Here is a 23,678-nt window from a genome sequence, read left to right on the forward strand (position 1 = left end):
AGCTAGATGGGTGGTGTATCACTGTTTTACTATACTCTGTAGTGTTTGTTTAAATGGATCATGGATCATCAGTGCTAGGTACTTATATTGCTGGTATGCATGTAATTACTACTTCGTTCAGATTTGAAAGCACCATAGTCTACGCTTGGGTTTGCAAGGGCACAGGGGTTGGTTGGCTTCTGGCCATATAACGGGGCAAGTTATGCTGGTGTAAACCTGATAGGATGGTTGGATTCAGTAGGAATTATACTTTCCTTTCTTATGTTTTAGAAGTTGGTATATGTAAGATAAGGGAGTAAACATTTTAAATAAGCTAAAAGGGGAAGATTACTCATAGTCTACTCATGTCTATGTTGATTTAGGATTACCTGCAAAACTAAGTATAGCGCTCTTTTAGCCAGAAATAAAAATAGTATACGATATTACATAGCAACAATTATAATACCTTGAAAGTGGTGTGACGCTGACTTGCATCGTGGAACTATAAACGTCCTCGCAATTATTATAAATTCTAATTTCCATCTTCTTCTATATCCCATCCTCCCTAATCTGTTATCCAGGCAGGGATTATTCTAACATCTGAAATTTCCCTTGACAAGTAGGTGGATCACCTGAATTTAAATTTTGTTGCCAAGTATACAGTGGCTGACAAACAAATACTGTGGCTTCAAGTATAGGTTTGATATCTTTTGGTACCTCTATCCCACATGATGAAAATGTGCGCGTCCAAGACAGCCAGTTTATAACGGGTTGACCTCTTTATTTATCCACTGTCCCTTGGTTCTGGACCGAAGTAAGCTATTGAACCACTACCATTGTTTCCGTCGTCTTAAGCCGTAGCATACTGGACATTGGATCCAGGAGGGCATGTGCTCCCGAGCCAGCCCGAATCCCGATCGATGCCAGGTGCGCGCCCATCGCGATGTTCTGACGATCCCGAGGCCCGCTTCGGCGCAAAAAGGAGTCATCGATCGGATTCGGCGCATTCCGTCCAAACCCTTCCCACCACGCCATTCTCTTCTTCTACTGGCAGTCTCAACCTCTACAGCTCAACACACCCTATAAAATCTCTACACCATCCACACCTCTCTCATCCAAGACCTCCAAAATGGCAGACCGCTCCCCCATCGCCTTCACCATCACGCACATGAACGCCAACCACCAAGACAGCCTATCCGCCTACCTCCAAGTCTACTGCGACGTGTCGGCGCGCGCCGCCCAAAGCGCGCGCCTCGAAGACATCAGCCTCTCGGACCTGGTGATCCGCACCACGCACGACAACACGCGCTACACCGTGCCCCTCTCCCCCCCGATGCAGAGTTTCTCCGAGTCGCGCACCCGCCTGGTCGCCATGCACAAGGAGTGTCTGGCGCGGCTGGGCCGCTCCGACATCACCATCACGACCTACCGCCGGCCCGAGGGCAAGGAGATCTTCCTCTTCGCGCTGTGCGTGTCGGCGTACGTCGCGTTCTGGCACCGCGGCAATTTCCTGCCCGGCGCGTGGGTCTACGAGACGGTCGGGTTGGCCGCGGTGCCCGGGTTCGCGAGGGTCTGTTACAAGGCCCAGCCGCTGGTGTTGGCGATCCTGGGGGGTTCGCATGTCGTGGAGGCGAGTTTGTTGACGGTCAAGCGGTTGAGGCGGTATGGCGTGCCCGTGCTCTCGTGGGTGTGGTGCGCGTGGGTGGTGTCGAATCTCATCGAGGGGTTTACGGTGTGGATGCGGTTTGATCGCGTGGTGAAGGAGGAGAGGGCGAAGAGGGAGCATCGGGAGTAGGCAGGCTCACAGGAGACATTCCTCACATTCCTCACATGGCTACTGTGTACGATTTATTACTGCTCAGTGCTAAGCACTAGATTGCTATTTTGCTGTTACTGTGCTACGGAATACGATTGCTACTAAGCGCGCTGTATAACTAGTAGTTATATGTCTTTATTTGTGCAAATGAGTAATCCGCATAATGTCCCGCCAACTAGTTAGTTGGTGATTTGACTTTTATCTCGGAGCGTATCATCTTATCGCCCGACAGCCTGACTCAGCGGTCACGGGACCCGACTAGCCTGATCCAGACTAGGGTAGTAGGGCAACTCCCACAAGCGAGCCACAGTGCGAAATTCAACGCAAGCCGACGACAAGCACTCAACTCCGACCACGACCACCCAACGACCCTTGCCCGCTGCGTTCCTGGTGAAGGGCTGCAGGATTAGAGGTGAGTGTGTTGCAATCCTGTCCTGATACTCGATCCCTCCATTTTTCGCTCGTCGACGTCCGTGTGCGCGTGCAGTCAGTCCGTCCCGTCAGTCGTCAAGTCTTCAGTCTTCAAGTCACATAGTTTGGTGGTCTCGATCCGGTGGAGCGATACCTGGAACGAAAAAAGAAAGAGAAAAGAAAAGAAGAAAGATTCGGTGCTGGGAGAAGGCGACTACAGATATCAAATTGAGAAGTACGAAAATTTTTCGCGCTCGGTTTGGTGCTTCGCACAATACCTACCTCGACATCGGAGGAAACCTTGGGACAATACGAACACAGACACAGACACAGACAGACATCAGACAGACAGACACGCACGCACACAGACACGCACAATCGCAGTCGAATCAGTGGAAGGGATTCAGGCATCAGGATCATATATCGATTGATCGAACCATCAACTAATTTTTTTTTAGTCCCCCTCAAATAGTCAACATGGGTATCTCACGCGACTCTCGTCACAAGCGCTCGGCTACCGGCGCGAAGAGGGCCACCTACCGCAAGAAGAGGTATGCATGAGTTCCTAGCCACAGAGCAGACCAGACCAGACATGAAAACAGGTCACTGACCTCTCCCGACCAGAGCCTTCGAGAAGGGTCGCCAGCCCTCCAACACCCGTATCGGCACCAAGAGAATCCACCTGGTCCGCACTCGCGGTGGCAACCAGAAGTTCCGTGCCCTGCGCCTCGAGTCCGGCAACTTCTCGTGGGGATCCGAGGGTATCTCCCGCAAGACCCGTGTCATCGTTGTGGCCTACCACCCCTCCAACAACGAGCTGGTCCGCACCAACACCCTGACCAAGTCCGCCATCGTCCAGATCGATGCCGCTCCCTTCCGTCAATGGTACGAGGCCCACTACGGCCAGCCCATCGGCCGCAGACGCCAGCAGAAGACCGAGACCACCGAGGAGAAGAAGAGCAACAGCGTCGTGAAGAAGCAGGCCGCTCGCTTCGCCGACCACGGCAAGGTCGAGTCGGCTGTCGAGAGACAGTTCGAGTCCGGTCGTCTGTACGCCTTCATCTCGTCCCGCCCCGGTCAGAGCGGACGTGTCGATGGATACATTCTGGAGGGTGAGGAGCTGGCTTTCTACCAGCGTGCTATCCGCAAGTAAGCGGTTGCATTGTTAAAAGGGATGGATCGGAGTTAGCATTTCAGATTTGGTAGCTCTGAATGGACGAATAAAGCTTCATCAGTTCATCTATTTGCTTAGTTCAACACGCTGTATGATTGTATTTCACAGTATGACTTTGTGTAGTGATCTTATGGTTACTGTAGTGACACTTGGTATTGAAGCGGACTATTTATTTGTGCTGGTTTGTGCTTGTGCTATCGGTACTTGGTTATCTGGTCCTGGCTCGATGACGAAACCGTCTCAAGTCCGCTGCACCGACAGATACTCTCCCACTCTCCTCTCCTACTCTCCAACTCATCTACCTCCTACTCTCCTACTCTTAACTCCCAACTACTTACTACTTTATCTAGTACTATCCATCCTACAATCTACCTATTCCCCACCACATCAATTAAATCTCCATCCATCCCCCCAATACAACCTACTTCCAACAACACCAACAACACCAACAAAACAACAAACCACCCACCATGACCCCCCCACGACCACCCTCCCCCCCAACCAACAAACCCCCTCACCCAAAAAACCACCCTCCTCCTCCTCTCCGACACGCACTCCGCCCCGCCACACCCCCGCTCCACCCCGCTCAACCCCTACCGCCAGCCCCTCCCCGCGACCAACATCCTCCTCCACGCCGGCGACCTCACCAAAGTCGGCCACAAACACGAACACCTCTCCCTGCTCAGCACGCTCCAATCCGCCGCGGCGGAGCTCAAGCTCGTCATCCCAGGGAACCACGACATCACGCTCGACGCGCCCTACTACACGTCCAAGGGCCACCTGCGCCACAGGCACCGAACCGACCACACCGCGCCGTCGGTGCATGCCAACACGGCGCACAACATCTCGGCGGGCAAGCACGAGGAAGGCGCGATCGAGGACCCCGACGACATCAAGAGGCTGTATACCTCGGCCGAGGCGTGGGAGGCAGGGATTCGCTACTTGGAGGAGGGGGTGCATGTTTTCCGCTTGACCAGTGGCGTGCGCTTTACTGTCTATGCTAGTCCGTTCACGCCCGAGTTTTGTGACTGGGCCTTTGCGTATGAGAGGGGCGTGGATCGGTTTAATCCTCCTTCTTCTTCTTCTTCTTCTTCTTCTTCTTCTTCTTCTTCTTCTTCTTCTTCTTCTTCTTCTTCTTCTTCTTCTTCTTCTTCTTCTTCTTCTTCTTCTCCTGATCCGCTGGCTTTATCTTCTTCCTCTTCTTTTGATTCCCCCGGGGCAGGGGGGGCAGGGGGAGAAGGAAGAGAAAGAGATTCCCCCCCCCAAAACCCCATCCCCAGTCACCCCTCCATCGACATCATCCTCACCCACGGCCCCCCCTACGGCATCCTCGACCAGGTCGTCCCCAGCCACGCGAGCGTCGGCTGCGAGCACCTGTACCGGGCCGTGAAGCGCGCGAGACCGCGCCTGCACGTCTTCGGCCATATCCATGAGGGGTACGGGGCTCGACGCGTGGAGTGGAGCACCGGCAACGAGTCGATGATCCAGTGCGATGAGCAGACGACCCTGCAGGAGGGGTGCGCCAGGGTCGATCTGAGTAAGGATGGCGGGGCCGGGCTGAGGTTCGGCGACGAGACCCTCTTCGTGAACGCGAGCATTATGACCGTGCAGTATCATCCTGTTAATGCGCCGTGGGTGGTGGAGCTGGATTTGCCGGTTGGGGAGGAGTAATTTGGGCTGGGGGGGGCAAATGGATGTATATATATATATATCTATACATATACATAGTACTTATCATGATACGTATACATACACATATTAGTACATAGAATAGTCGCCCCAAACTTCTGTACAGAGACAGCATCTATAGTACCTAACCAAAGATAATATAGTAAACCAACGCAAGTCTATCATTCTAGGTACCCAACAAATACATACCACATCATACCACTATTTATCACCCCCATTTATCAAATAACATACATCTAACTGATCGAATATCTCCCCATATCATATATTATCAATCAATCCCATCCATCCATCCACCCAACCAAACCAAACCAAACCAAACCTAAAAAAAAAAAAAAAATAATAAATCAACCAACAACAGCAAACCACAGCAACGCAATCAGCAGCAGCATCAATCACAGCCCCGCAATATACATCAACCCGTATCCCACAGTCACGACGACAGCAAACGACATCAGACTGGCGGGAATACCACGGGTGAAGAAGTGGCGGACTTGGAGGTATCGCTGGCCGGTCTGGGGGACTTCGGTCATGATGGCGGCTGTTTGGATTAACATTAGCAGATGTTACTACTATACTGGGTTCGGAGCTGGGGTAGAGAGAAGAGAGAGGGGGGGGGGAGAGGGAAAACATACTCATATTCGGAAACCCACTCGTAGGCAACGCCATCGCAACCGAACACATCAACGCACTAGCCATGACCAGCAAGTTAGGATGAGGATCCTCCATCCCCAGACCAATCTGCCTAACAAGGGGCAACATAATCAGGGCGGCAACCGTATGCGAGATGAACGTCGCCACGACCAGAATCAACGCCGAAAAGACGATGAGCACGCTATACAGACTTAGATGCTCGACCTCGGCGCGGATCGCATTGGCGAGAGTATGCAGCAGACCCGACGAAGTAACCGCCTTACCGAGACAGAGGCCTCCGGCGGCGAGGATGATGATTGTCCAGAGGAAGTTATTGAAGTCTTCTTTGTTCAGGATGCCAGTTCCAAAGAATAACACCATCGGGATGATGGCGATGACGCCCATGTCGCCGAAGATGTGCTCGAGCTGGTGGCTGCCGCACCATAGGGCGATGGTGGAGAGGGTGACGATGCTGATGAACCACTGCACGCCGGTGAATTTGTCTTTCAGGGGGCGGATGGCGACCGTGGTTTCGCGGCCGGGGCGGAAGGTCATGACGAGCAGGCCCCAGATGAGGAGGATGGAGATGATGCAGACGGGGAGGGAGATGAAGAACCACGTGCCCCAGCTGATGCTGGGGTACATGTTTTGCAGGGCGATGATGTTCTGTGGGGATGCGATGGGGGAGGCGGCGCCGCCGACGTTGGCGGCGAGGGCGATGCCGAGGACGAGGGACTTGGCGAAGCTGGAGTCTGGCGCGAGGTTGCGTAGCAGGGGCTGGATGATTGAGTAGCAGAGCACAGGCGACGCGACGTTGCTGATCCACATGCTTAGGAACATGCTCACGAACATGTTGGTGAGGAGGAGGACGTTGGGTTTGGAGCCGGCTTTGCTCAGCACGAACATCGCCATGCGGCGGGCGATGTCGTATTTGGATAGCGCCGCCGCGATGGTGAACCCGCCGAGGAGGAGCATGATGACTGGAGTCCACATGGCGCTGAAGGCGGCGCTGGTGGCCTCCTTGGCTCCTAGACGCTCGTACGGCTTGGTTTCGGACTTCATGATGCGGAGCATCACGACGAGGAACGGGATGAGCAGGGACGTGACGAAGAGGGGGATGACCTCGGTGGCCCAAAGCAAGCTGACGAAGACGAGCATGGCCAGACAGTTCTGCTGCTCGGGCTTCTTCATGATAGGCGCAGAGAGCAAGATGCCGAAGACGATGAGGACGAACACGAGGGTTCCCAAGCTCAAGCTGCAAAGCCACTGCGGGATGGTGATGACCCCGAAGGGCGTCCTGAGATTCTTCTCCACGCCGTCCTGCTCGTCTCCTTGGCGTCGTGCCTGGGAAGGATCGTCGTCGATTCCCAGGAGGGTCCGGCGAATGCCCACATTCGCGGCCTGCGCTTTCCTCTCAATGCCGATCATCTCGCGCCAGACCGTGTTTCGCTCCCAGACCACATGCTCTCGGAGATGCAGTCGCAGTTCGCGTTTAGCCAGGGGGATGTTCCCCCCCGTGACGACGTTGGCGTACACCTCTTCGATCTTATGGATGTTGTCGTCCACGCGGTCCATGGTCGAATCCGTGAACGGATACGCCGGAGACACGACCGCGTTGACGTACTCGCGCCGCATGTTGCGGTCGAGCGTCTTATCGTACTTCTTCAAGGCCTTGGAGAACCCGGTCTTGTTCAGCTGGATGTACGACTTGAGCCCGCAGATCGAGACATACGCCGCAACCGCCTGCTTCTTCAGCGAGAGGCCCGTGTTGTAGAGGTCCACGACGATCGGGTCCGAGAACTGCTCGTCCGGGGCCCCGCGGTTGCTTTGCCCGTAGCCCAAGATCCTAGAGTCGGCCGCCCACAGCCCGGAATCGCGCATGTCGTCCGTACGACTGGCGTCGGGATTGCTGGACTCTGCGCCATGCGACTGGGGCCGCATCTGATTCGCCCGCGGGCCGGGCTCGTCATCGCTGTCTGCATCGTCATCGTCATCGGCCAGGGTGTCACTGAACGTGCTGCGACGCCGCTCCTGGGACGCCAACTGGCGGAAGACATGGCCGGGCTGCTGGCGGGAGCTCGCGCTCATGGTCCGGGCCTTGACCATGGTCTCGCTCATCGGATCGACATTGATCTTGTCGGCCTGGTTGGCATAATCCTCGGCCTCGCGGACGACCTCCTCGACCTCGGACAGCACCTCGGCCTCCTTGGCCTGGAAGAAGGAGCAGATCTTCTCCAGCTCGGCGTCGAGGGCCCGCCGGAAGACGGCATCCGTATCCAAGGTGCCGCTGTCGAGCAACGGAGCGGACTCCACATCGACGTGCCCTTGGCCTGCCGATCGATGGGCTTCTTGTTCGAGGGAGTAAATCCTGCAGGTTCCTCAAGCGTCAGACCCGATCGAGGACGATGCAGCGCCATGTAACATGCATCCGATGCGATGTCACACTCCAGATGCGGACTCGGGGATATTGATACGTACAGTTTCTTCAGGTTGCTGTAAGCCAGATAATAGGCACTCCAGTCCGGCACGGCATTGAACTGGATGCTGTGGGAGAACTTCATCTTGGGGGAACCGCTACGGCGGTGAGGACGACGACGAAGTGCCTCTACCCAGTATTTGATGCGGACGGGCTTCTCGCGAGTCCGCGGGTGATCACTCTCCGCGGCGGTTGTACGCTGTCGGGGGCTATCTGGGGCGACTGGGACGGTCGGGTGAGCGGTTCCAGTGGCTCGTGATGGGTTGTGAGAGGGCGAGGCAGAGGTGGCAGGTGTGGCAGGTGTGGCAGGGGAGTCAGGGTAGTCGGCGAGCTCGAATGAGAGGCCGCTCGGGGTAGCGTCGTTATCGTCGTCGGTCAAGGCACCCCTCGCAGAAGCGATGCGTGCCCAGGTTCGACCGCCGGCATTCGACGACACGGTGTAGGACGAGAAGGAGGCAGGGAGCGGGGCAGAATTGTGCGATGGCCTCGTGCGAGTGCTTGAGCGAGGGTATCTAGTTTAGTTAGTCGTAGCAGAGAGAGTCTAGCCGTGGTGTCTAGTGGGTGGACGGGGGAGTAACGTTGCACGTCGCGAGGTGCCGCTAACGCTAGCCTGGCTGATAGTCGGAGTATCTGCGTGCTCGTTATCAGGAGCTGCGACCTCCCGATAGGCGGGGCCGACGCGGCGAGAGCTGGGATGCACCGGGACTGCTGTCAATGGGGCATTCCGGGGCTGTTGTCCAGGGCTGCCAATGGATTGGCAATGGGGGGAAGTTGACAGCAGGACGAGCAGTTCATCCTCCGAGGAGCAAATCGAGCTTCAGGGAGTGTGAGTAAGTGGCTGAGTGGCCAGTGAGACGCCGCCGGAGAGCGGGTGAGTCAGCGCGGGTTGATTGGCGGGCTGTTTCTGCCTCAGGCATTTAATACTTGTCACTCAGGCATCAAGCAGATGTCAACCAGAATAACCAGGCATTCACCAGGCATTCACCAGGCAATAATATCAAGGCACCCATCAGGCACCTAGACATTCCAGACAAATCCATACAACACCAGTAAATCATGTCTAATCAATTAAAAATGAACCTAATACCAATGCTCTCAAAACAGTCAAAAAAATACACATGCGGATAATATACAGCCCATCCGTCCGTTGATCAACCCATCCGGTTCTTGGTACCCGATCTCGCCGACACGTTGGACCGGACGGACGTAGCCAGCTTGTGCGCATGCTCGCGCTTGTCCCAGACGCCGCTACGGCCCTCTGCGACGGCCACCAGCTCGTTGGCCAGGCGGTACGCGAACTGGCTGTCGCGACGCTTCTCCGACGCTTCCACGATCCACATGATGGCCGTGCGCCGGCGCTGTCTCAGCGTGAGCGGCACGGGCACCTGCACCGACACACCTCCACCCACGATACCCTTCTGCTGGCGGAGCTTGAGCAGTGGCGCCACCGAGTCGATGATCGTCGTGAGGTACAGCACCGGGTTGAGGGGGAGCTGCGACGCCGGGGGGGCGCCGACCAACCGCCGGCGAGGGTTGATTTGGGGAGGGGGTGCCGTGCGCAGGTGGTCCAGGACGAAGGACATGTTCTGTGATGGTTAGTCAGGATGACCGGTTCGGGGTGGTTCCGACATTCCGATTCGATAGGCACATACCTTCTGGGCCTTGCTCAGCTTACCATCCCGCATGATCGTCTTCGTGAACTGGTCCACCACCGTATCGTATCGTTTACGGAAGTTCTCAGTCCGGGGGAGTTCGGCCGGCGCGGGGAACTTGAGGCCGGGGTGCAGCTCCGCGGCCTGTTCGGTGACCTGGGCGATCATGTTGGCGACCAGGGCCGCGGAGGCGTCATCACTGCTGCTGCTGGGGTTGTTGTTCGCTTGTAGCTCCTGCATACGGAAAGCGGATGTCGAGAAGGAACGGGAGCCGGAGGGGCGGTTCATCTGGTCCTGCATGACCTTGGGGGCGTGCTTCTGGGCGTCCTTGTCGCGGCGGAGGATCTGCGTAGGTAGCAACGAAATCAAGTCAATCACCATCCCTATGCCAATTGCAAGATAGGAGCCGAGCAGCAGGCAGGCAGGCAGGCACTCACCTCGGAAACAGGCGTTCCCTGCTCCAACTCCGGGCTGGACGGGGCGCCGTCGCACTTCTTGTCCATGATCTTGCTGACCTCCGCGGCCTCCTCACTGACATGGGGCAGGGGGTCCTCGGTCGGGCCCTTGGGCCGGCCCTGTCCGTCGGAGCCGGAGGAGTTGCATCGTCGTTGAAGCGGCGTAGTCAGACCATTGGTAGTCGCCGCGCAGGGCCTGTTCGCGTTGAGGATGGTGGTGAAACTGCGTCGGGCGGCGGAGGGGGTGGCGGAGGAGCGAAGAACGGGGACCGCCCTTGCGGTGAAAAGATTGAGACGGGGCGGCATGGTGAACTGGGCCTTGAAGGATGACAACTATGGCGAGGATGGGGAAATCACCTCGACGGCCGTCCGCCTCGCTCGTGTTGAAGTCGGCGAACGATTTTCCTCTCCACCCGCTGAGTCAGCCGCGCCAAGGGCGGTGGAGGTTCGCCTTCGCCCTCGTCTCCACTGATGACGGTAACGATGACATGCATGACTGTGTGCCGCGGGATCTTCATCGAACATCGCTCAGGATATGCCATTCTATGATTACAATGGGATTATACTGATCCAGGAACACGTGGCTAAACATTACTTTGGGCAGACTCCTCTGCAGACTACCCTATAACGCTAGACCTATGTCCCACCACTGCACGAAGAAAGCGAAGAAAGATGCTCGCTCCTTGACGTAATCAGAGCAGAATGATGTCGGTCTCCACCGGTGCTGACCTGCAGCTGGGAAATACACTAGTAGAACACCAAAACCTGGAACGCACAGGGATAGAATCCAGACGCGACTGCTATTTACAAGGGCATACACCAGAGGACAAGGTGGAGATGGAGATAGGAAAGGGATACAGAAAGTGAAGGTAAAGTCTGCAATCGCAGGATCACAATCCTAGAGTCTTTCACGGGTGCCAAAGAGCATCCTCGTTGACGTCGTCAGGGTAGACGTAGAAGGCAAGGGCCAGGATGAGATACCTAGAGAAGTCAGCGCGGTCCAGAGTGACGAGCAGGGCAACATACATTCCCAGGCACAATCCGCCCTCCAGGTAATTGGACTTTCCGTCCTGGATGAGGAAAGTCACCACAAGTCCCGAGATGAAAAAGGCCATGGTCTCGAAGATGTGGAAATGCAGGGTCATCTCGATGCCCATGATCCAGCCGAGAATGACGAGGAAGGGCGTGACAAACAGCGCAATCTGCAGGCTGCTCCCGATGGCAACCCCGATCGCCAGATCCATCTTGCCCTTCCACGCGACAACAACAGCAGTCACATGCTCCGCGGCATTACCGACAATGGGGATCAGAACCAGACCGATGAACGTGCGGCTCATACCGGTCTGCTGCACGATGCTGTCGATGCTGCCAACCAGGTAGTCGGCGCAGATGGCCACCAGGACCGTCACGACGATCAACGCGACCGTGGCAGCCACCGGACTAAGGATGTGCTCCTCCTCTTCCTCGGCGTCATCTCCCTGGTTTTCAGCCTCGCCGAGCTCGTCGTTGGCCGCCTCGAACAGCTCCGCGTGCGACCTGAGCTGGAAGTACAGATACATCACATAGAGAACGAGCAGGATGATGGCCGTGCCATGCGACAGAAACAGGATGTTGTCTCTCCGCTGGTCCTTGTCGCCGGATTCGCTCAACGAGGCGTAAAGCGTGGCGGGGATGATCAGCGAAGCGGACGAAACCGTCATCAAAGACGACATGGTCGATGCCACCGTGCTGTTGAACGATTGTTCCGAGTACCGCAGGCCGCCGACAAAGAAGCAGCAGCCAAGAACGAGCAGGATGTTGGAGAGGATGCTACCAAGCATGCTGGCCTGAACGACGCGGATCTGGTTGTCCTTCAAGGCGATGATGCTGACCTACCATCCGATACGGTTAGCATGAAGGAGGGCATGGCTTCGGAGGTCCACATACGATCAATTCCACAGCATTGCCGAAAGTCGCGTTCATCAACCCACCCATGGCCTGGCCCATGACCGCCGCCAGCTCCTCGGTCGCGAAACTCAAGAGCGAGGCCAGAGGAATGATCGCCAGGAAGTTCAGGGTGAAGATGACGGTGCTGTCCCAGTGCAGGGCGCCGGCGATGATGCCCAATGGCACAAAGACGAGGAAAACATTGACATAGTCCCGCACGAGAGTCTGCCACGTCAAATGAGCCACCCGGTGAGGCCAGTGAAACCAGTGACGGGCCGGCTTCTGCTGTCGGAGACCGGTGTTGTTGCGAGCGATGTCGTGGAGCAATGCATCTCTCTCGTTCGGCTCACTGGGCTGACTGGCTTCGAGAGAACTGTTCCGTGAATGACCCGTCATTCTCCTCTTCGGACCCCAGGAGTTCTTTCGAAAGCTTTTGAAGATATTGTTGGCAGCTGCAGGCCCGAAACCGTCAGTTTTTGGGCTTTATGGATCGCAGTGAGACGAAGCGCAAGGGACGAGTCGATTTAACAGTCGCCAGACAAAGCAGCGTCAAGCCGGAGGAATGAGGAAAGGAGACAAAACGATGAAGGCAAGGAGCGACCAGTAAATGTGTAAGTGACGGGGGAGCTGAGTGACCAGGGGTATCCCGACGCAAGCACGTCGAAGGAGTGACGCTGTGCCGATCAAGACCCGGAAACAAAGCAAATGAACGACGGAGGATGATACCTGGGACGTGGGACGAAGCAGATAGGCAGGCAGGTGGGGAAGGAATTAAGAACGATGTGGGAGCAGAATTCGAAACATGGATGGGACGTGCTAAGGAACAGTGGTTCTGTGGCACTTACACATTCTGTGGCGACGACGCGGAGCCACAAGTAGCGTTTGAATCTAAGATATAAGAAGAGAGAAGATGACCGGCGGTCTTCTGACCCAAGGTTCAGTGGACTGGCTTTCGACAAGATTGACGAAGGACCCTCGTGATTGAGCGGAGAGAACACAAGGATGGTGTGGCTGGGTTCTGACTTTTCTTTTGTTCGGCGCCTAGATACTTACAGCAAAGCCACGAGAAGCAGGACCGTGCGGGATTCCTCAATTCCAGCAGAGGCAAGGAATGCGAATGCTCGATAGTAGCTACTAGGTAGCTAGCGGCAGCGAGAGGAATCGCTTAAACTTCTGGCCTTCCAGATGCAGGGATAATTGGCGGAGGAGAAAGGATGCGGTGGATCGCGGGTGAGGTAATAATGGACCAAAAAGGGACTTCAAGTCACTCAGGTGGCAGGTGCACAGCCTCAATCCGGATCATCCAACAAACAGTCCCAGGGTTGGAGGGGGGAGGGGGGGGGGGGGGTTCTGCGTGCTGAAGGGTTAGGTGGAATCCGAGTTGACTTGGCTTTCTGGGCGGGTAGCGTACTTTTAAATGACTTTGTGGTGGATGACGTTGACGTTGACGAGTTGACGATGTTGACGCTGACCACTTGGACGGCGACAGTTGGGTTGGAGAAGCCCAAGCGAGTGGAAGGGAGAGGGATGCAGCTACTGGGATGAATGGCGACTAAGGCGAGACAAACGATAGATATAGGTAGTACGGAGTTATATGATGCAGCAGACAGGGGGACACAGAGAAGAAAAGAGAGAGAGAGAGAGAGAGAGAGAGAGAAGCTCAACCTCCTCATGATGATGATGAAGGCGGACTAAGCCGGATCGATCGCGGTGGGGCGGGGTCCGGGGAGCTCTGCAACCATCTTTACTGTTACTGTATCCAACTACAGTACTATCTAGTATATATTATTACCTCCAGTACACTTTTCTCTTCAATTCCATGCAACAGAATAAGAAGAATAATAATACTATAATCTCCATCCATGACAACCGACCGACCGACAACCGACCTGCCAAACGCAGTGTAGCCATGCGAAACCATCCGCGGCTGCACTGCCACCATCGGACCCACTCAGGGGATGCGATGCTGCAATAATATTAATGCTTTTTCTTCCGTGATTATTATTCCGTCAGATCTAAAAAAAATCAAGGAACCTTCCTCCCGGGAATAATCTGGATTAATATTATTATAAGATAGATACACTTTATCGGGCAGCACTGTAACCGCAACCCCAACCCCAACACTAACACTAACATACTATGTAGGACGGGAGTCGGGACGAATCGATCAATGAAAATAATAATAATAATAATAATATCCTTGGTTCATACATCGTTTCAGATCGGCTCGATACTAATCCCTGATAGGAATTTAATCTGGATTATGTGCAAAGTAGGATCAGATATGTATGCTAACCGAACCAGCCATTAATACAGAGTGATAAGCACAGGAACGAGCATGGCTGGTTGCTACAAGCTTGAAACTAACTACAGCACTTAAGTAAGATGTCTTAAGATGTCGGTCTCCGTTCCGGAATGCACGGACCACAATCTAAGCCCCGGAATAATAACCAGTTATAGTACTATTTGAGTAAGTAAGTACCTGCCTCTAACTATGCCATTGCCACAGCCCCAGCCCCAGCAATATCCATATCCCCATATAATAACAGCAATAAGGAATAGAGATCGAGATGATCCGTGCTGACTGCGGCTATCATCCCCAGGATTAATTCGTGCCTGACCCTGGCTGGCGGGGCCCCACTCTTGCTCTTGGCATCTTCGGTCGAGCTATCACAGTAGATGTCTATCATCGATCTAGATAACTAACTACGAGGTAACTAGCGAGGTACCTGGCTTGGAGATGATATGATATGATACAATGATACAACATGGTATGATTATGACATGATCTAGCTAGCTATCTAACTATCTAACCTGCATAAACAAAACACGAACCAAATTTCTGTTGTAAATTCATAATCACAGGTAAATAAATGAATCCATTGAATTATCATGCTGAATAACCCCCTCCCCTCCCCTCCCCCCTCAATGTAGGTGCCAATGGTGTATCATCGTGTGTAGTATGAAAAATAAAAGGGGTTAGAAGATAGTGTGGAGATAAAGTGTGAAGACAGAGAATGTGAAGTGCAAGTCCAAGGCCAAGTCTAAACCAGCGCAAATCCATGACCATGTCCATGTCCACATCCGAGAGAGCTAGCCCTGATGTAAAGGAGAGTAGATACGCAACTATCCTCCTGTCTTGGCCACCCTGTGAGAGAACATAAAACCCATCCGTCCTATCCGAAGAAATAAACCCGCAAGGAAAATAAACCCTGAATCCCATCCCCCATTCATATTCATAACCATCATCTCGGCTCGGATCAAATCAGACTAAAATGAACTTAATTCGGCCCTCCACCCAAACCTACACACCAAGTTATTAGCACCACCATAAATAAACCATACCACAAAGCGAGACACTTTAAAGGATCGAAGGGTCGAAGGGAAGAAAGGGGAGAGGGAACTAACCAGCCGCATAAGCCAAATACCAGACCCTCGACGCCCCACCATCAATCGAACTATAATCGAACCCGGACTGAGCGAAGAAGTTCCACGCCGAGGCCGGGTCGATGATGGCCAGGTTGGCGTACAGCACGCCCTTCCAGCCCCCGGTGACGCCGGAGGCCGGCGTTGTGGCGGTGTCGGCGAAGAGGGCGTTCCATTCCTCGCGCACGAAGTTCTGGCTCCGCACGAAGGCCGAGGAGGGGAGGAGGGGCAGCATGTGGATTCTATTTTTATCAGTATTAGTATTCTGGGGAGAGGTGGGGGGGTTGGGGGGGAAATGTCGATGGTGATGGCACTGGGCAGAAGGAAGGCTCACCCTTGAATATATTCGAGGTTATTACCAAAGTAGGTCGTGTGGTCGACTTTGTTTTCGAAGAGCTGGGTGGGGGGTTGGAAGTTAGTTATGTTCGTGTTGACTGTTTGGGGAGTAGGGGGTGATCGGGGGTAAGGGGTGGAACGTACAATGCCCGTCACCTTATTAGCGATGAAGTTCTCCGGCTGATTCTTGTTATCGCTTTCCATAAGGAAGTAATTATGCAGACTGCGTCTCAGGATCCCCAGCATGAGATTACCGCGGGCCTCCATGCTAGCGTCACCGATCGTCTGTCCCCACATCTTGATGGCGTACGCAAACATAGTATCCTCAGAGGTAGACTCCTCGTCCTTACCATCAAACGACTCAAACAGACCCTTGGCCCACGAGTGGCCATGGAACCAGTCGAAGGCGCGCGAGAAGGGGAAGTAAGGGTCATTGGCGGCGGAGTTGCCAGCGTCACGGACCAGCATATTGATCCAGTCCTTGTTGGCCGCGGTGAGCCAGGACGGGTCAAGCTGGCCGATGATGGCAGCGGCGTGGATGAAGTAGCCGTAGTGGAAGTGGTGGTCGTTGTAGTACGTGTTGCCGAAGTCAGCGCCGGAGTCGCCGCCGTAGCTGGCGGAGGAGACCACGCCCTTCCACACGTTGTCGTACACCAACGGGAACTGCTGCTTGTTGTCGATGAAGCGCGCGAAGGCCGTCTTCAGGTCCTGCAGGGCGGTGGCGGAGAGAGAGGGATTGCCGCCGAGTTTGTTGACCGTGTAGACGATGGTCGCGAACTTGCTGAGGGCCTTTCCGCTGTAGTACATGCTGTTCAGGTTGCTCTGCTGGTCGACGCTCTGGTTGAGCTCGGTGGGGGCCACGTCGAGGATGACCTTCTGGGCGGCGGCGCTGAGGCTGTTCGCGCTGCCGGATGAGGCAGACCAGGGCGCAAAGCCCATCGTGGTGGGGAGGTCGGGCTCGACCATCGACCAGGTTTCCCCGACCACGGCCGTCGCGTTACCCTTGGTCGTGCTGCGCAACGTGATGCTGGTCATGCGGTTCTTGGTGGTCTCGTCGAACGAGGCGACGTGGTGGGGCAGCGCATACATCATTAGAGGAGTGTCCTGCACCTTGTTTCCTGCCTTGGCGAAGGAGAGGCTGTACGTGCCGGTGCGGTCCTGGACGGAGCCGGATACCGCGGCTTCGAGAGCGAAGACGCCAGCAGAGCCATCGAAGAGCTTCTCGCCGGAGTCGCCCGCCGGGTTCTTGGTGATCTGGATCGTGCCGGACCACCCCTGGGGGCCGCGTAGATTGGAGTTGGACTCCAGGCGGAAGTCAGGATCCTTTCCGTCCTGGGGGATCGCGTAGACGAGCCACGAGGTCTGGTCCGCCAGAGTCACCTTGTACTTCCAGATCCCGACACGGGGTTGGGCCGCAGTGACAAGCTTGGTGAAGAACACGCTGCTCTGGATGAGGGGCTGCAGGTTGGTGTACATTCCCGTGACGTACCCCATGCCCTGCACGAGGGGGATGGTGATCCTCTGGCTGGAGCCACTGGACGGCTTCAGTACCGCATCGGCGGAGAAGGGCAGGAGATTCTCCGCCGTCAGCTCGGTGGAGCTGGTCAGCTCGGTTGCTGACAGGATCATGTGCTGGATGGCGATCGGGTTGACGTAGTACTGGATCGGATTGCCCGGGATGTTGGCGTTGGTCGGTCCGTTGGCGACGACGTTGACCTCGTTGTGCGCAATGGCCATGCCCCAGCTGCCCGCATTGCCGCTGCCCTTGGCCCAGGCGAGGCCGTACGGGTGGGTGAAGGTGGTGTTGGACTGCGAGCCCAAGAACAGGCCGCTGTAGAACTTGTTGGTCTCGATCGGGGTGGTCACGGTTTCCTGGGACGGTTAGGTTGGGTGCATCCAATGGGCAGATGATTCGAGAGGACTCACAATCCCCTTCTTGGGCACCGGGTGGTCATTCCTCACGGAGATGGTCTGGGGAACGGGCCCGGTTGCCAGCGGCACGAAGACGTCCTGACCGCCAGACATTGGTGTGACGGAGCCTAGCGCCTCGGTCAGACAGTGCACGACGGTGACAGGGGCACGACTTACTCTGCGCAACACTCAACGTGGTGGAGATATCACTGTGGGATGTGTCGCTCGTACTGGTCGAGCTCGTAGTAGACGTCCCGCTGGAGACCAGAGTGCTGGAGACGGTGGTCTGACTGGCTGATGAGGACGCCGATGCAGTTGGCTTGGTATGAGCGCTCGTGGTAGAAGTCGGGGCGTCGTGGGTGGTGACTTGATCCTCGGAGGGTGTTGCTGATGAAGGCGTGGCTGTTGCTGCCGCGGGGGTATACGCTGAGACCGGGACGCTGGACGGCGCTTGGCCCGACGCGATGGCTCCGAAGCCGGGGATCAAGAAGCTCAGGAGGTGGTCAGGAACCTGTTCGGGGTGGTCCAATGTATCCCATACACCATCCAGTCCCCACGGGCTCTCAGGGTCTGACTGCGCTGGGTCGGTGTGTGGCGTCGCGTATGGGAGGCCTGTCGGGGTTGGTTTCCACGGATGGCCCTCACGCTCCAATTGAGTTGGATAGAACTGATGACTGTGAGTACGGCTGGACAGGCAGTCCATGAGGATCGCGCACTTACCCCTTGTGTGCCCGGTGCAAGTATTCTTGCCTCGGTGGTGGGTGGGTATTGTGTCTTCTCCGTGAAAGGAGCGGACGAGGTGACTGGGGCCGAGTAGACTCTCTCTGCAGCCAACAACCACATTAGCAGGGCCGACGAGGTCCATTGTTTCGAAGCCATGGTGAAAACTCGAAAAGCAGTGCCGATATTTGGGTAAAAGGAAGATCAATTAAAGCAACAGGTATCCAAGCAAAGTCACCCAGACGATGCTTCCAGTTGCACAGAAATAGCTCGAAAGGGTATCGAATTATGAACACATGGATAGAAGGAAAGAAACACAGCAATCGTGCCGTCAATGAGGGGAAAGAAAAAGATGATGATGATGATATTATTATCTTGGGGGGGGGCAAGAAAAGAAACAGTCGTCCGGTCTCCCTGGGGTATAGTAATAACCCGGTTGTCCAGGACGCGATAGACAGCACAGCACCAGTCGAGAAGGAGAGAACGAAAGGAAGAAGCACGGCGCGCACAAGACAGAAGAGAAGAACAATCAAACAAAAACAAGAACCGGGCGCGCGGTAGCATTTTCAACCCGGAATGAATGCCAGGGTTGCTCACCAAGGTTGGATATAGATTCCGAATTAACCAACAGGAATCCTCAGCAGGGGCCGGGCAAAACTCCGCCCCGGTGCAGATGAATACCGGAGGGGGCGGCAGTCCTCGGGCGATTCCCCAGCAGGTATGACGAGGCGACGATCTGTCGGGGAAGGTCAGAGTGTAGTATGGACTGGGGACTGGAGTGGATGGACCCAATGGCCTCGGATAGATGGCAGATGGGTTGGGGAATGCAGGGTCGTGAGGCGGAATGTGACGGGCTTCAGGCACCGCGTATGCTATGCAGCAATGGGCGGGTATGTGCAGAGAGGGGGGGCTTACGGGGGGACGGATGATGGGGACAGGTGATGGCAGATGTTGCGATCGAGGTGGGATGAATGGCAGTTGAGTGACAAGTCTGGGTTGGTTAATTGATTAAGATGGGAGGGACAGTTGGTTGGTGGTGACGATCGCGGTGGGGAGAGAGAGAGAGAGAGAGAGAGACACACACACAAAGTGGAGCTGCGCTGTCCGCTGCCTCAAATACTCTCCCTCGTCAGCCCTCACTCGCCTCTCTTCCCCATCACCTTCTGACCACAACCTTGTCTTTTGGTCTTTGCCAGTCTGTCTGCTGGTGAATGAATGGTGATACTTCAGACCCTTTTTTCACACATACCGTGCAAGTGCCCCATGGCTGGCCCCGACCGGATGGGCCGAGGGTCACTGTCCGACCCGAACCCTGGATGACCATGTGGCCTGCCATCGAACCCATCCATGAACTGATGAGGTGCCACAATGCAGGGTCTCACCCGACCATATCACCCTCGGCCAAGTCACTGCTTCTATGCCTTCAGCCTGGGGATGACCCCACGGGGAATAAAACAGGGCAACATAGTAACCCCAGTAGGGCTCACAGATGATGATGATGATGATGATGATGCTGCTGCTGCTGCTGCTGCTACAAACTTCACTGCGGGGGTGACAGCAACTCCATCCCAGCCACAACGCCATTCAATTCCATAAACTGAAAAGTAAACATCGTCAACATGACTTGGTATCATGACCAAAACTTAATTCTACAACCACGGATAAAGTGCCAGACACGCAACATGATACGCCCGATCCCCTCGCTGCCATCCATCCCCAGCCCACTGCAACCCCACTGCACACCACTCACTGACTTGACCCCCCCCCCCCGCTTCTCAGACCGTCGGCTTCTGCATCGGCTTGATGATGCCCTGCTTCACCATCACGCGAGGCTTGGTGGCATTCTGGAAAGTTTCCTTGGTCGACCATTCGGGCCCGATGGGCAGCCGCAGCGATCGCTCGTACTGTTGCCGCGACTCGAACGGGTGAGGCAGCTCCGAGGCCATGTACTTGATGTTCTGGAGAGCTTGTTAGTTCTTCATCTTCATCTTCATCATCATGCACGACAATCACATGCCGTCGACTGCTTACCTTCTTGACTCGTTTCTCGTTGATGATGACCCGCGAGAGCTTGGCGTCCTTCCGGTCCTCCGGCTTCACGCCCTCGACCTTCGTGAGGAATTTCTTCTGTCGCTTCTGCTGCTTCTTGCTGACGCCGTCACCGGCCCAGCTGCCCCAGCCCGGCAGCGTGTTGTCGATCACTTGGTCGCCTTCTTCCTTGACCGTGTCGAGCTTCTCCTGCTCGAACTCCTGCACCACCTCGTCGCCCGCGAACGCCCGTTTCACCAGGTCGTGGTTCTTGAGTAGCACCGGCACGCTCTCCTCATCGTCGCTGTCGTACTCCTCGTTGCCGTACTTCTTGCTGGCGGCCGAGGGCTTCTTGGCTTTGGGGGCCTCCTTGGCGCCGCTGGGTTTCGCTTCCTCCAGCGTGATATCAACGGTCTGCTGCGTGTCATCCACCGTGGCGCGACGGTTGGTTCGGTTCGTCTGGACCAGCCACGGGTTCTCTTCGACGGCAGCATCCTGCTCCTCCGTAACAGTCTGCTTCTGGGGGCGGGCCTGAGGCTTGCTCTGGGAGGCTGCCGGTCCCTTCTTGGTAGGGCGGTCGAGGACAATGTTCACGTCCTGGTCCGCCTCATCGTCATCGGATCCGGGCGCCTCTTCGAATTCATTCCGCGGCGTCTTCAGAACTGCTGTGGCGGGCTTCTCCTTCTCGGACTGGCCGAACTTACGGCGACCGACTTCGGACTCGGCCTCGGATGCAGATTCCTCGCCGTGTAGCTCGCGGTTGAGACGACGCACTTCCGCATCGTTCTCCGCCTTGCGCGCAGCGTCGGCGTTCTGCATGAACTTCATGGAAAGCAGCTTGGCATGGGGGCCCTTGAATTCCACCTCCTCGTCGGCGTCACCCTCGAGCTTGCTGAGCTTCTCGCGGATCTTGCGCTTCTCAGCATCCGATCCAGCCTCCTCATCCCACGGGTCGTCGTCTTCCGACTCGGAGCTAGAAGAGCCCAGGTAGTCCTCGTCGCCGTTCTTGACGCGCTTGCCTTCGATTCTCTTCCGCAGCTCCTCCTCTTTCAGAGCCTGATCCTGTGTGCCGCGTCGCGCATCATCGTCCCAGGCGGTCCGGCCCGTCTGCTTCAGGCTCTTTGCCCATTTGCTCTCCTTGTGCTTGTTGCCCATGCGCGCCTCCGCTCGTAGTCGTTCGTTCTTCTCCCGCTCCTGCTCGTCCAGGTCCACGCCCGCTTCGATGAGAGCCTGGCGTTCCTGCTGCTCCAGCTTCTCCCGCTCCTTGCGGTGCACACGACGGTATGACTTGCTCTTGATCTTCTTGATGCGCTTGGCCCGCACTTCCTCGCGGAAGAGCAGGTCACGCCGCTTTCGTAGCTCCGCGCGGCGAGCCCGGATCTCCTCGATAGGCAGCTTCCGCGCCTGTAGCTCCTCGAACTCCTGCACCTGTTCCTCCGCGGACTTGCCCTTGGCCTCGACCAGTCCACTCTCCTGGAGGATGTCTTGGATGGTGGTTTCGAGGTCTGTGCGCGGCTCCGCAGCACCCATCCGATGCGCCTGGTTCGCTTCCGGATCAGGCAGGGGGAACATCAGATGCTCTGCTCGGCGGTTCGCCTTGACCGTCTCCAGCCAGCGGTCCAGAGTCTCCTTGCTCTTCTCGTACGCGGCCGCCCGGTCCAGCCGATCCTGCTGACGCTTGGCGAGGGGAGCATCGAGCTTGCCCGGGATACCTGACGATTTCTGGTGTGCGGCAGATTCCGAGTCGACGTGTTTCAGGGAGCTCTTGAGGCGGGAGTCTGTAATGGAGGGTAGAAGGTCGGCGATGGTGAGCTTCCGCGTAGATGTCAGGCCAAACTCCGTCGGGGCCGCATGTTCCTGGCCGCCACCTGTCTTCCGTGTCTTGGTGGCCTTGTTATCATTCATCGCATCGACAAAGCTCTGTAGTTTCGACAGGCCATGCTCATCTTCGGCATCCATCTCGTCGCCGGAAAACGGTAATTCGTCGTCGTCATCGTCATCCTCCGAGTCGCCTTCCGAGTCGTCCTCGCTGTTGGAGTCGTATTCTTCCGAATCATCGCTGTCCTGTTGCTTAGACTTCGACTTGGCCTTCGCCTTCGCCTTCGTAGCCTCCTCCTGCTCTTCCGCGGCATTCAGATCCCACGCAGCTGTCAAATCAATAGCGTCCGCGCCGAGATCATCCTCGTCGCTATCCTCCTCCTCCTCTTCCGACTCGTCCACATCCTCAGACAATGTAATATCGCGAGTGCGCTTCTTGCGCTCAGGGGCCTTCTGTTTCGGTTTATTCTTCATCGTCGAGCTGCCGCGGAACGTGAAGCCCTCGAACCGCTCCTCGTCGCTGGACCCCATCGCCTCGTCACTGTCAATCTCATCGTCATCGTCACTATCCACCTCACCAACCCTCCACCGGTGTCCCTCCCCATCGCTCCCCGCATTCGACCCCATATCGGAATCCTCCCCCTGCGTGCGCCGCCGCTTGTTGCTATCGGGATCCTCTGAGTCGTCGTCATCCGCCGCGGGGTGTCGCTTGCGCTTGAACAGTTCATCCTGCTTGCCCAGACGAGTGCGCTTGACGCCGAGTTTCGACGGGTTCTCGCTCTCCGCGATCGCAAACGCATTCAGAAACTTCCCGTTGCGCTTTCTCCGCTGCGTCACCGGTTTCTTGTTGGCATGGTCCCTGTCCTTGGGACCGCGCAACTGCGTCTGCTGACGAGGCATGGTGGCGTGGTCGCCTGTGTGGAAGAACCAGATGGACTTTTAAACCCCCTGGTTTCGAGTTCTTCCCTGTGTAGAGGTAATAATAAATTTCGTAGATGGCGACCAAGCACCAACACAACGCCGTTGTTGTCGGGTTGGTTTTCTTTTTCTTTTTCTTTTTTTTTTGCCTGGCCTTGCCGATGCGGATCAGAAAAAAAGGTTCTTGTCTTGGCGGGGCCGGAGCTACGGTCGCGTCGTTCGGTCTTTAGCGCCGCCGTACCGCCGCCGCCGAAAAGAGCCTTCGATCTTTTGAACCTCCGTCGTCGTTCTCCGCAAAAGCCCAGGAACA

General features: G+C 55.9%; 9 protein-coding genes across 9 annotated transcripts; 3 read left to right on the forward strand and 6 right to left on the reverse strand.

Moving 5' to 3' along the window:
• Window positions 1–1,108: 1,108 nt before the first annotated feature.
• BO70DRAFT_352525 (DUF2470 domain-containing protein) lies at window positions 1,109–1,774 on the forward strand (the record flags this gene model as incomplete). The annotated part of the gene is made up of 1 exon (XM_025541798.1): window positions 1,109–1,774. The coding sequence occupies one exon, from the start codon at window positions 1,109–1,111 to the stop codon at window positions 1,772–1,774; it is 666 nt and encodes a 221-aa protein (XP_025399621.1).
• A 416-nt stretch (window positions 1,775–2,190) lies between these two features.
• BO70DRAFT_361824 (40S ribosomal protein eS8) lies at window positions 2,191–3,449 on the forward strand. Its single transcript, XM_025543138.1, has 3 exons — window positions 2,191–2,207; window positions 2,665–2,757; window positions 2,831–3,449. Exons 2-3 carry the CDS (start codon window positions 2,684–2,686, stop codon window positions 3,357–3,359), a joined length of 603 nt encoding a protein of 200 aa, XP_025399622.1. The 5' UTR covers window positions 2,191–2,207; window positions 2,665–2,683; the 3' UTR covers window positions 3,360–3,449.
• On the reverse strand, window positions 2,276–2,857 carry BO70DRAFT_31781 (uncharacterized protein). Its single transcript, XM_025540398.1, has one exon. It carries the CDS (start codon window positions 2,624–2,626, stop codon window positions 2,318–2,320), a length of 309 nt encoding a protein of 102 aa, XP_025399623.1. The 5' UTR covers window positions 2,627–2,857; the 3' UTR covers window positions 2,276–2,317.
• Window positions 3,450–3,606: 157 nt separating the features above from the next.
• On the forward strand, window positions 3,607–5,051 carry BO70DRAFT_370903 (uncharacterized protein; the record flags this gene model as incomplete). Its single annotated transcript, XM_025544769.1, has 3 exons — window positions 3,607–3,729; window positions 3,984–4,441; window positions 4,625–5,051. The coding sequence occupies 3 exons, from the start codon at window positions 3,607–3,609 to the stop codon at window positions 5,049–5,051; spliced, it is 1,008 nt and encodes a 335-aa protein (XP_025399624.1).
• Window positions 5,052–5,407: 356 nt separating this feature from the next.
• Window positions 5,408–8,263, reverse strand: BO70DRAFT_335976 (putative plasma membrane phosphate transporter Pho87; the record flags this gene model as incomplete). Its single annotated transcript, XM_025541079.1, has 3 exons — window positions 5,408–5,610; window positions 5,705–8,070; window positions 8,181–8,263. The coding sequence occupies 3 exons, from the start codon at window positions 8,261–8,263 to the stop codon at window positions 5,465–5,467; spliced, it is 2,595 nt and encodes an 864-aa protein (XP_025399625.1). The 3' UTR covers window positions 5,408–5,464.
• Window positions 8,264–9,227: 964 nt separating this feature from the next.
• On the reverse strand, window positions 9,228–10,653 carry BO70DRAFT_361825 (mitochondrial 37S ribosomal protein uS7m). The gene is made up of 3 exons (XM_025543139.1): window positions 10,268–10,653; window positions 9,831–10,175; window positions 9,228–9,764 (listed from the first exon to the last, which is right to left on the reverse strand). Exons 1-3 carry the CDS (start codon window positions 10,589–10,591, stop codon window positions 9,330–9,332), a joined length of 1,104 nt encoding a protein of 367 aa, XP_025399626.1. The 5' UTR covers window positions 10,592–10,653; the 3' UTR covers window positions 9,228–9,329.
• Window positions 10,654–10,975: 322 nt separating this feature from the next.
• Window positions 10,976–12,768, reverse strand: BO70DRAFT_31815 (calcium/proton exchanger). The gene is made up of 3 exons (XM_025540406.1): window positions 12,212–12,768; window positions 11,312–12,156; window positions 10,976–11,266 (listed from the first exon to the last, which is right to left on the reverse strand). The coding sequence occupies exons 1-3, from the start codon at window positions 12,605–12,607 to the stop codon at window positions 11,194–11,196; spliced, it is 1,314 nt and encodes a 437-aa protein (XP_025399627.1). The 5' UTR covers window positions 12,608–12,768; the 3' UTR covers window positions 10,976–11,193.
• Window positions 12,769–15,524: 2,756 nt separating this feature from the next.
• Window positions 15,525–18,763, reverse strand: BO70DRAFT_404481 (glucan endo-1,3-beta-D-glucosidase; the record flags this gene model as incomplete). Its single annotated transcript, XM_025547076.1, has 6 exons — window positions 15,525–15,879; window positions 15,972–16,033; window positions 16,118–17,845; window positions 17,900–18,012; window positions 18,062–18,551; window positions 18,605–18,763. 6 exons carry the CDS (start codon window positions 18,761–18,763, stop codon window positions 15,615–15,617), a joined length of 2,817 nt encoding a protein of 938 aa, XP_025399628.1. The 3' UTR covers window positions 15,525–15,614.
• A 1,616-nt stretch (window positions 18,764–20,379) lies between these two features.
• On the reverse strand, window positions 20,380–23,350 carry BO70DRAFT_387066 (UTP14 family protein; the record flags this gene model as incomplete). The annotated part of the gene is made up of 2 exons (XM_025545876.1): window positions 20,380–20,562; window positions 20,636–23,350. 2 exons carry the CDS (start codon window positions 23,348–23,350, stop codon window positions 20,380–20,382), a joined length of 2,898 nt encoding a protein of 965 aa, XP_025399629.1.
• Window positions 23,351–23,678: the final 328 nt, after the last annotated feature.

Source organism: Aspergillus heteromorphus, assembly GCF_003184545.1.
Source record: "Aspergillus heteromorphus CBS 117.55 chromosome Unknown BO70scaffold_11, whole genome shotgun sequence".
Taxonomy (NCBI): Eukaryota; Fungi; Ascomycota; class Eurotiomycetes; order Eurotiales; family Aspergillaceae; genus Aspergillus; species Aspergillus heteromorphus.

What these genes read in the sequence shown, in the direction of transcription:
- BO70DRAFT_31781 (XM_025540398.1), bottom strand. Translation starts at nt 2,626, where the DNA reads ATGATCCTGATGCCTGAATCCCTTCCACTGATTCGACTGCGATTGTGC.
- BO70DRAFT_361824 (XM_025543138.1), top strand. Translation starts at nt 2,684, where the DNA reads ATGGGTATCTCACGCGACTCTCGTCACAAGCGCTCGGCTACCGGCGCG. An exon ending in GCCACCTACCGCAAGAAGAG is followed by an intron (nt 2,758 to 2,830) that starts GTATGCATGAGT and finishes TCTCCCGACCAG; the next exon opens with AGCCTTCGAGAAGGGTCGCC.
- BO70DRAFT_361825 (XM_025543139.1), bottom strand. Translation starts at nt 10,591, where the DNA reads ATGCCGCCCCGTCTCAATCTTTTCACCGCAAGGGCGGTCCCCGTTCTT. An exon ending in AGGGAACGCCTGTTTCCGAG is followed by an intron (nt 10,176 to 10,267) that starts GTGAGTGCCTGC and finishes CTACCTACGCAG; the next exon opens with ATCCTCCGCCGCGACAAGGA. An exon ending in AGCTGAGCAAGGCCCAGAAG is followed by an intron (nt 9,765 to 9,830) that starts GTATGTGCCTAT and finishes TAACCATCACAG; the next exon opens with AACATGTCCTTCGTCCTGGA.
- BO70DRAFT_31815 (XM_025540406.1), bottom strand. Translation starts at nt 12,607, where the DNA reads ATGACGGGTCATTCACGGAACAGTTCTCTCGAAGCCAGTCAGCCCAGT. An exon ending in GCAATGCTGTGGAATTGATC is followed by an intron (nt 12,157 to 12,211) that starts GTATGTGGACCT and finishes ATCGGATGGTAG; the next exon opens with GTCAGCATCATCGCCTTGAA. An exon ending in GGCGGATTGTGCCTGGGAAT is followed by an intron (nt 11,267 to 11,311) that starts GTATGTTGCCCT and finishes TGACTTCTCTAG; the next exon opens with GTATCTCATCCTGGCCCTTG.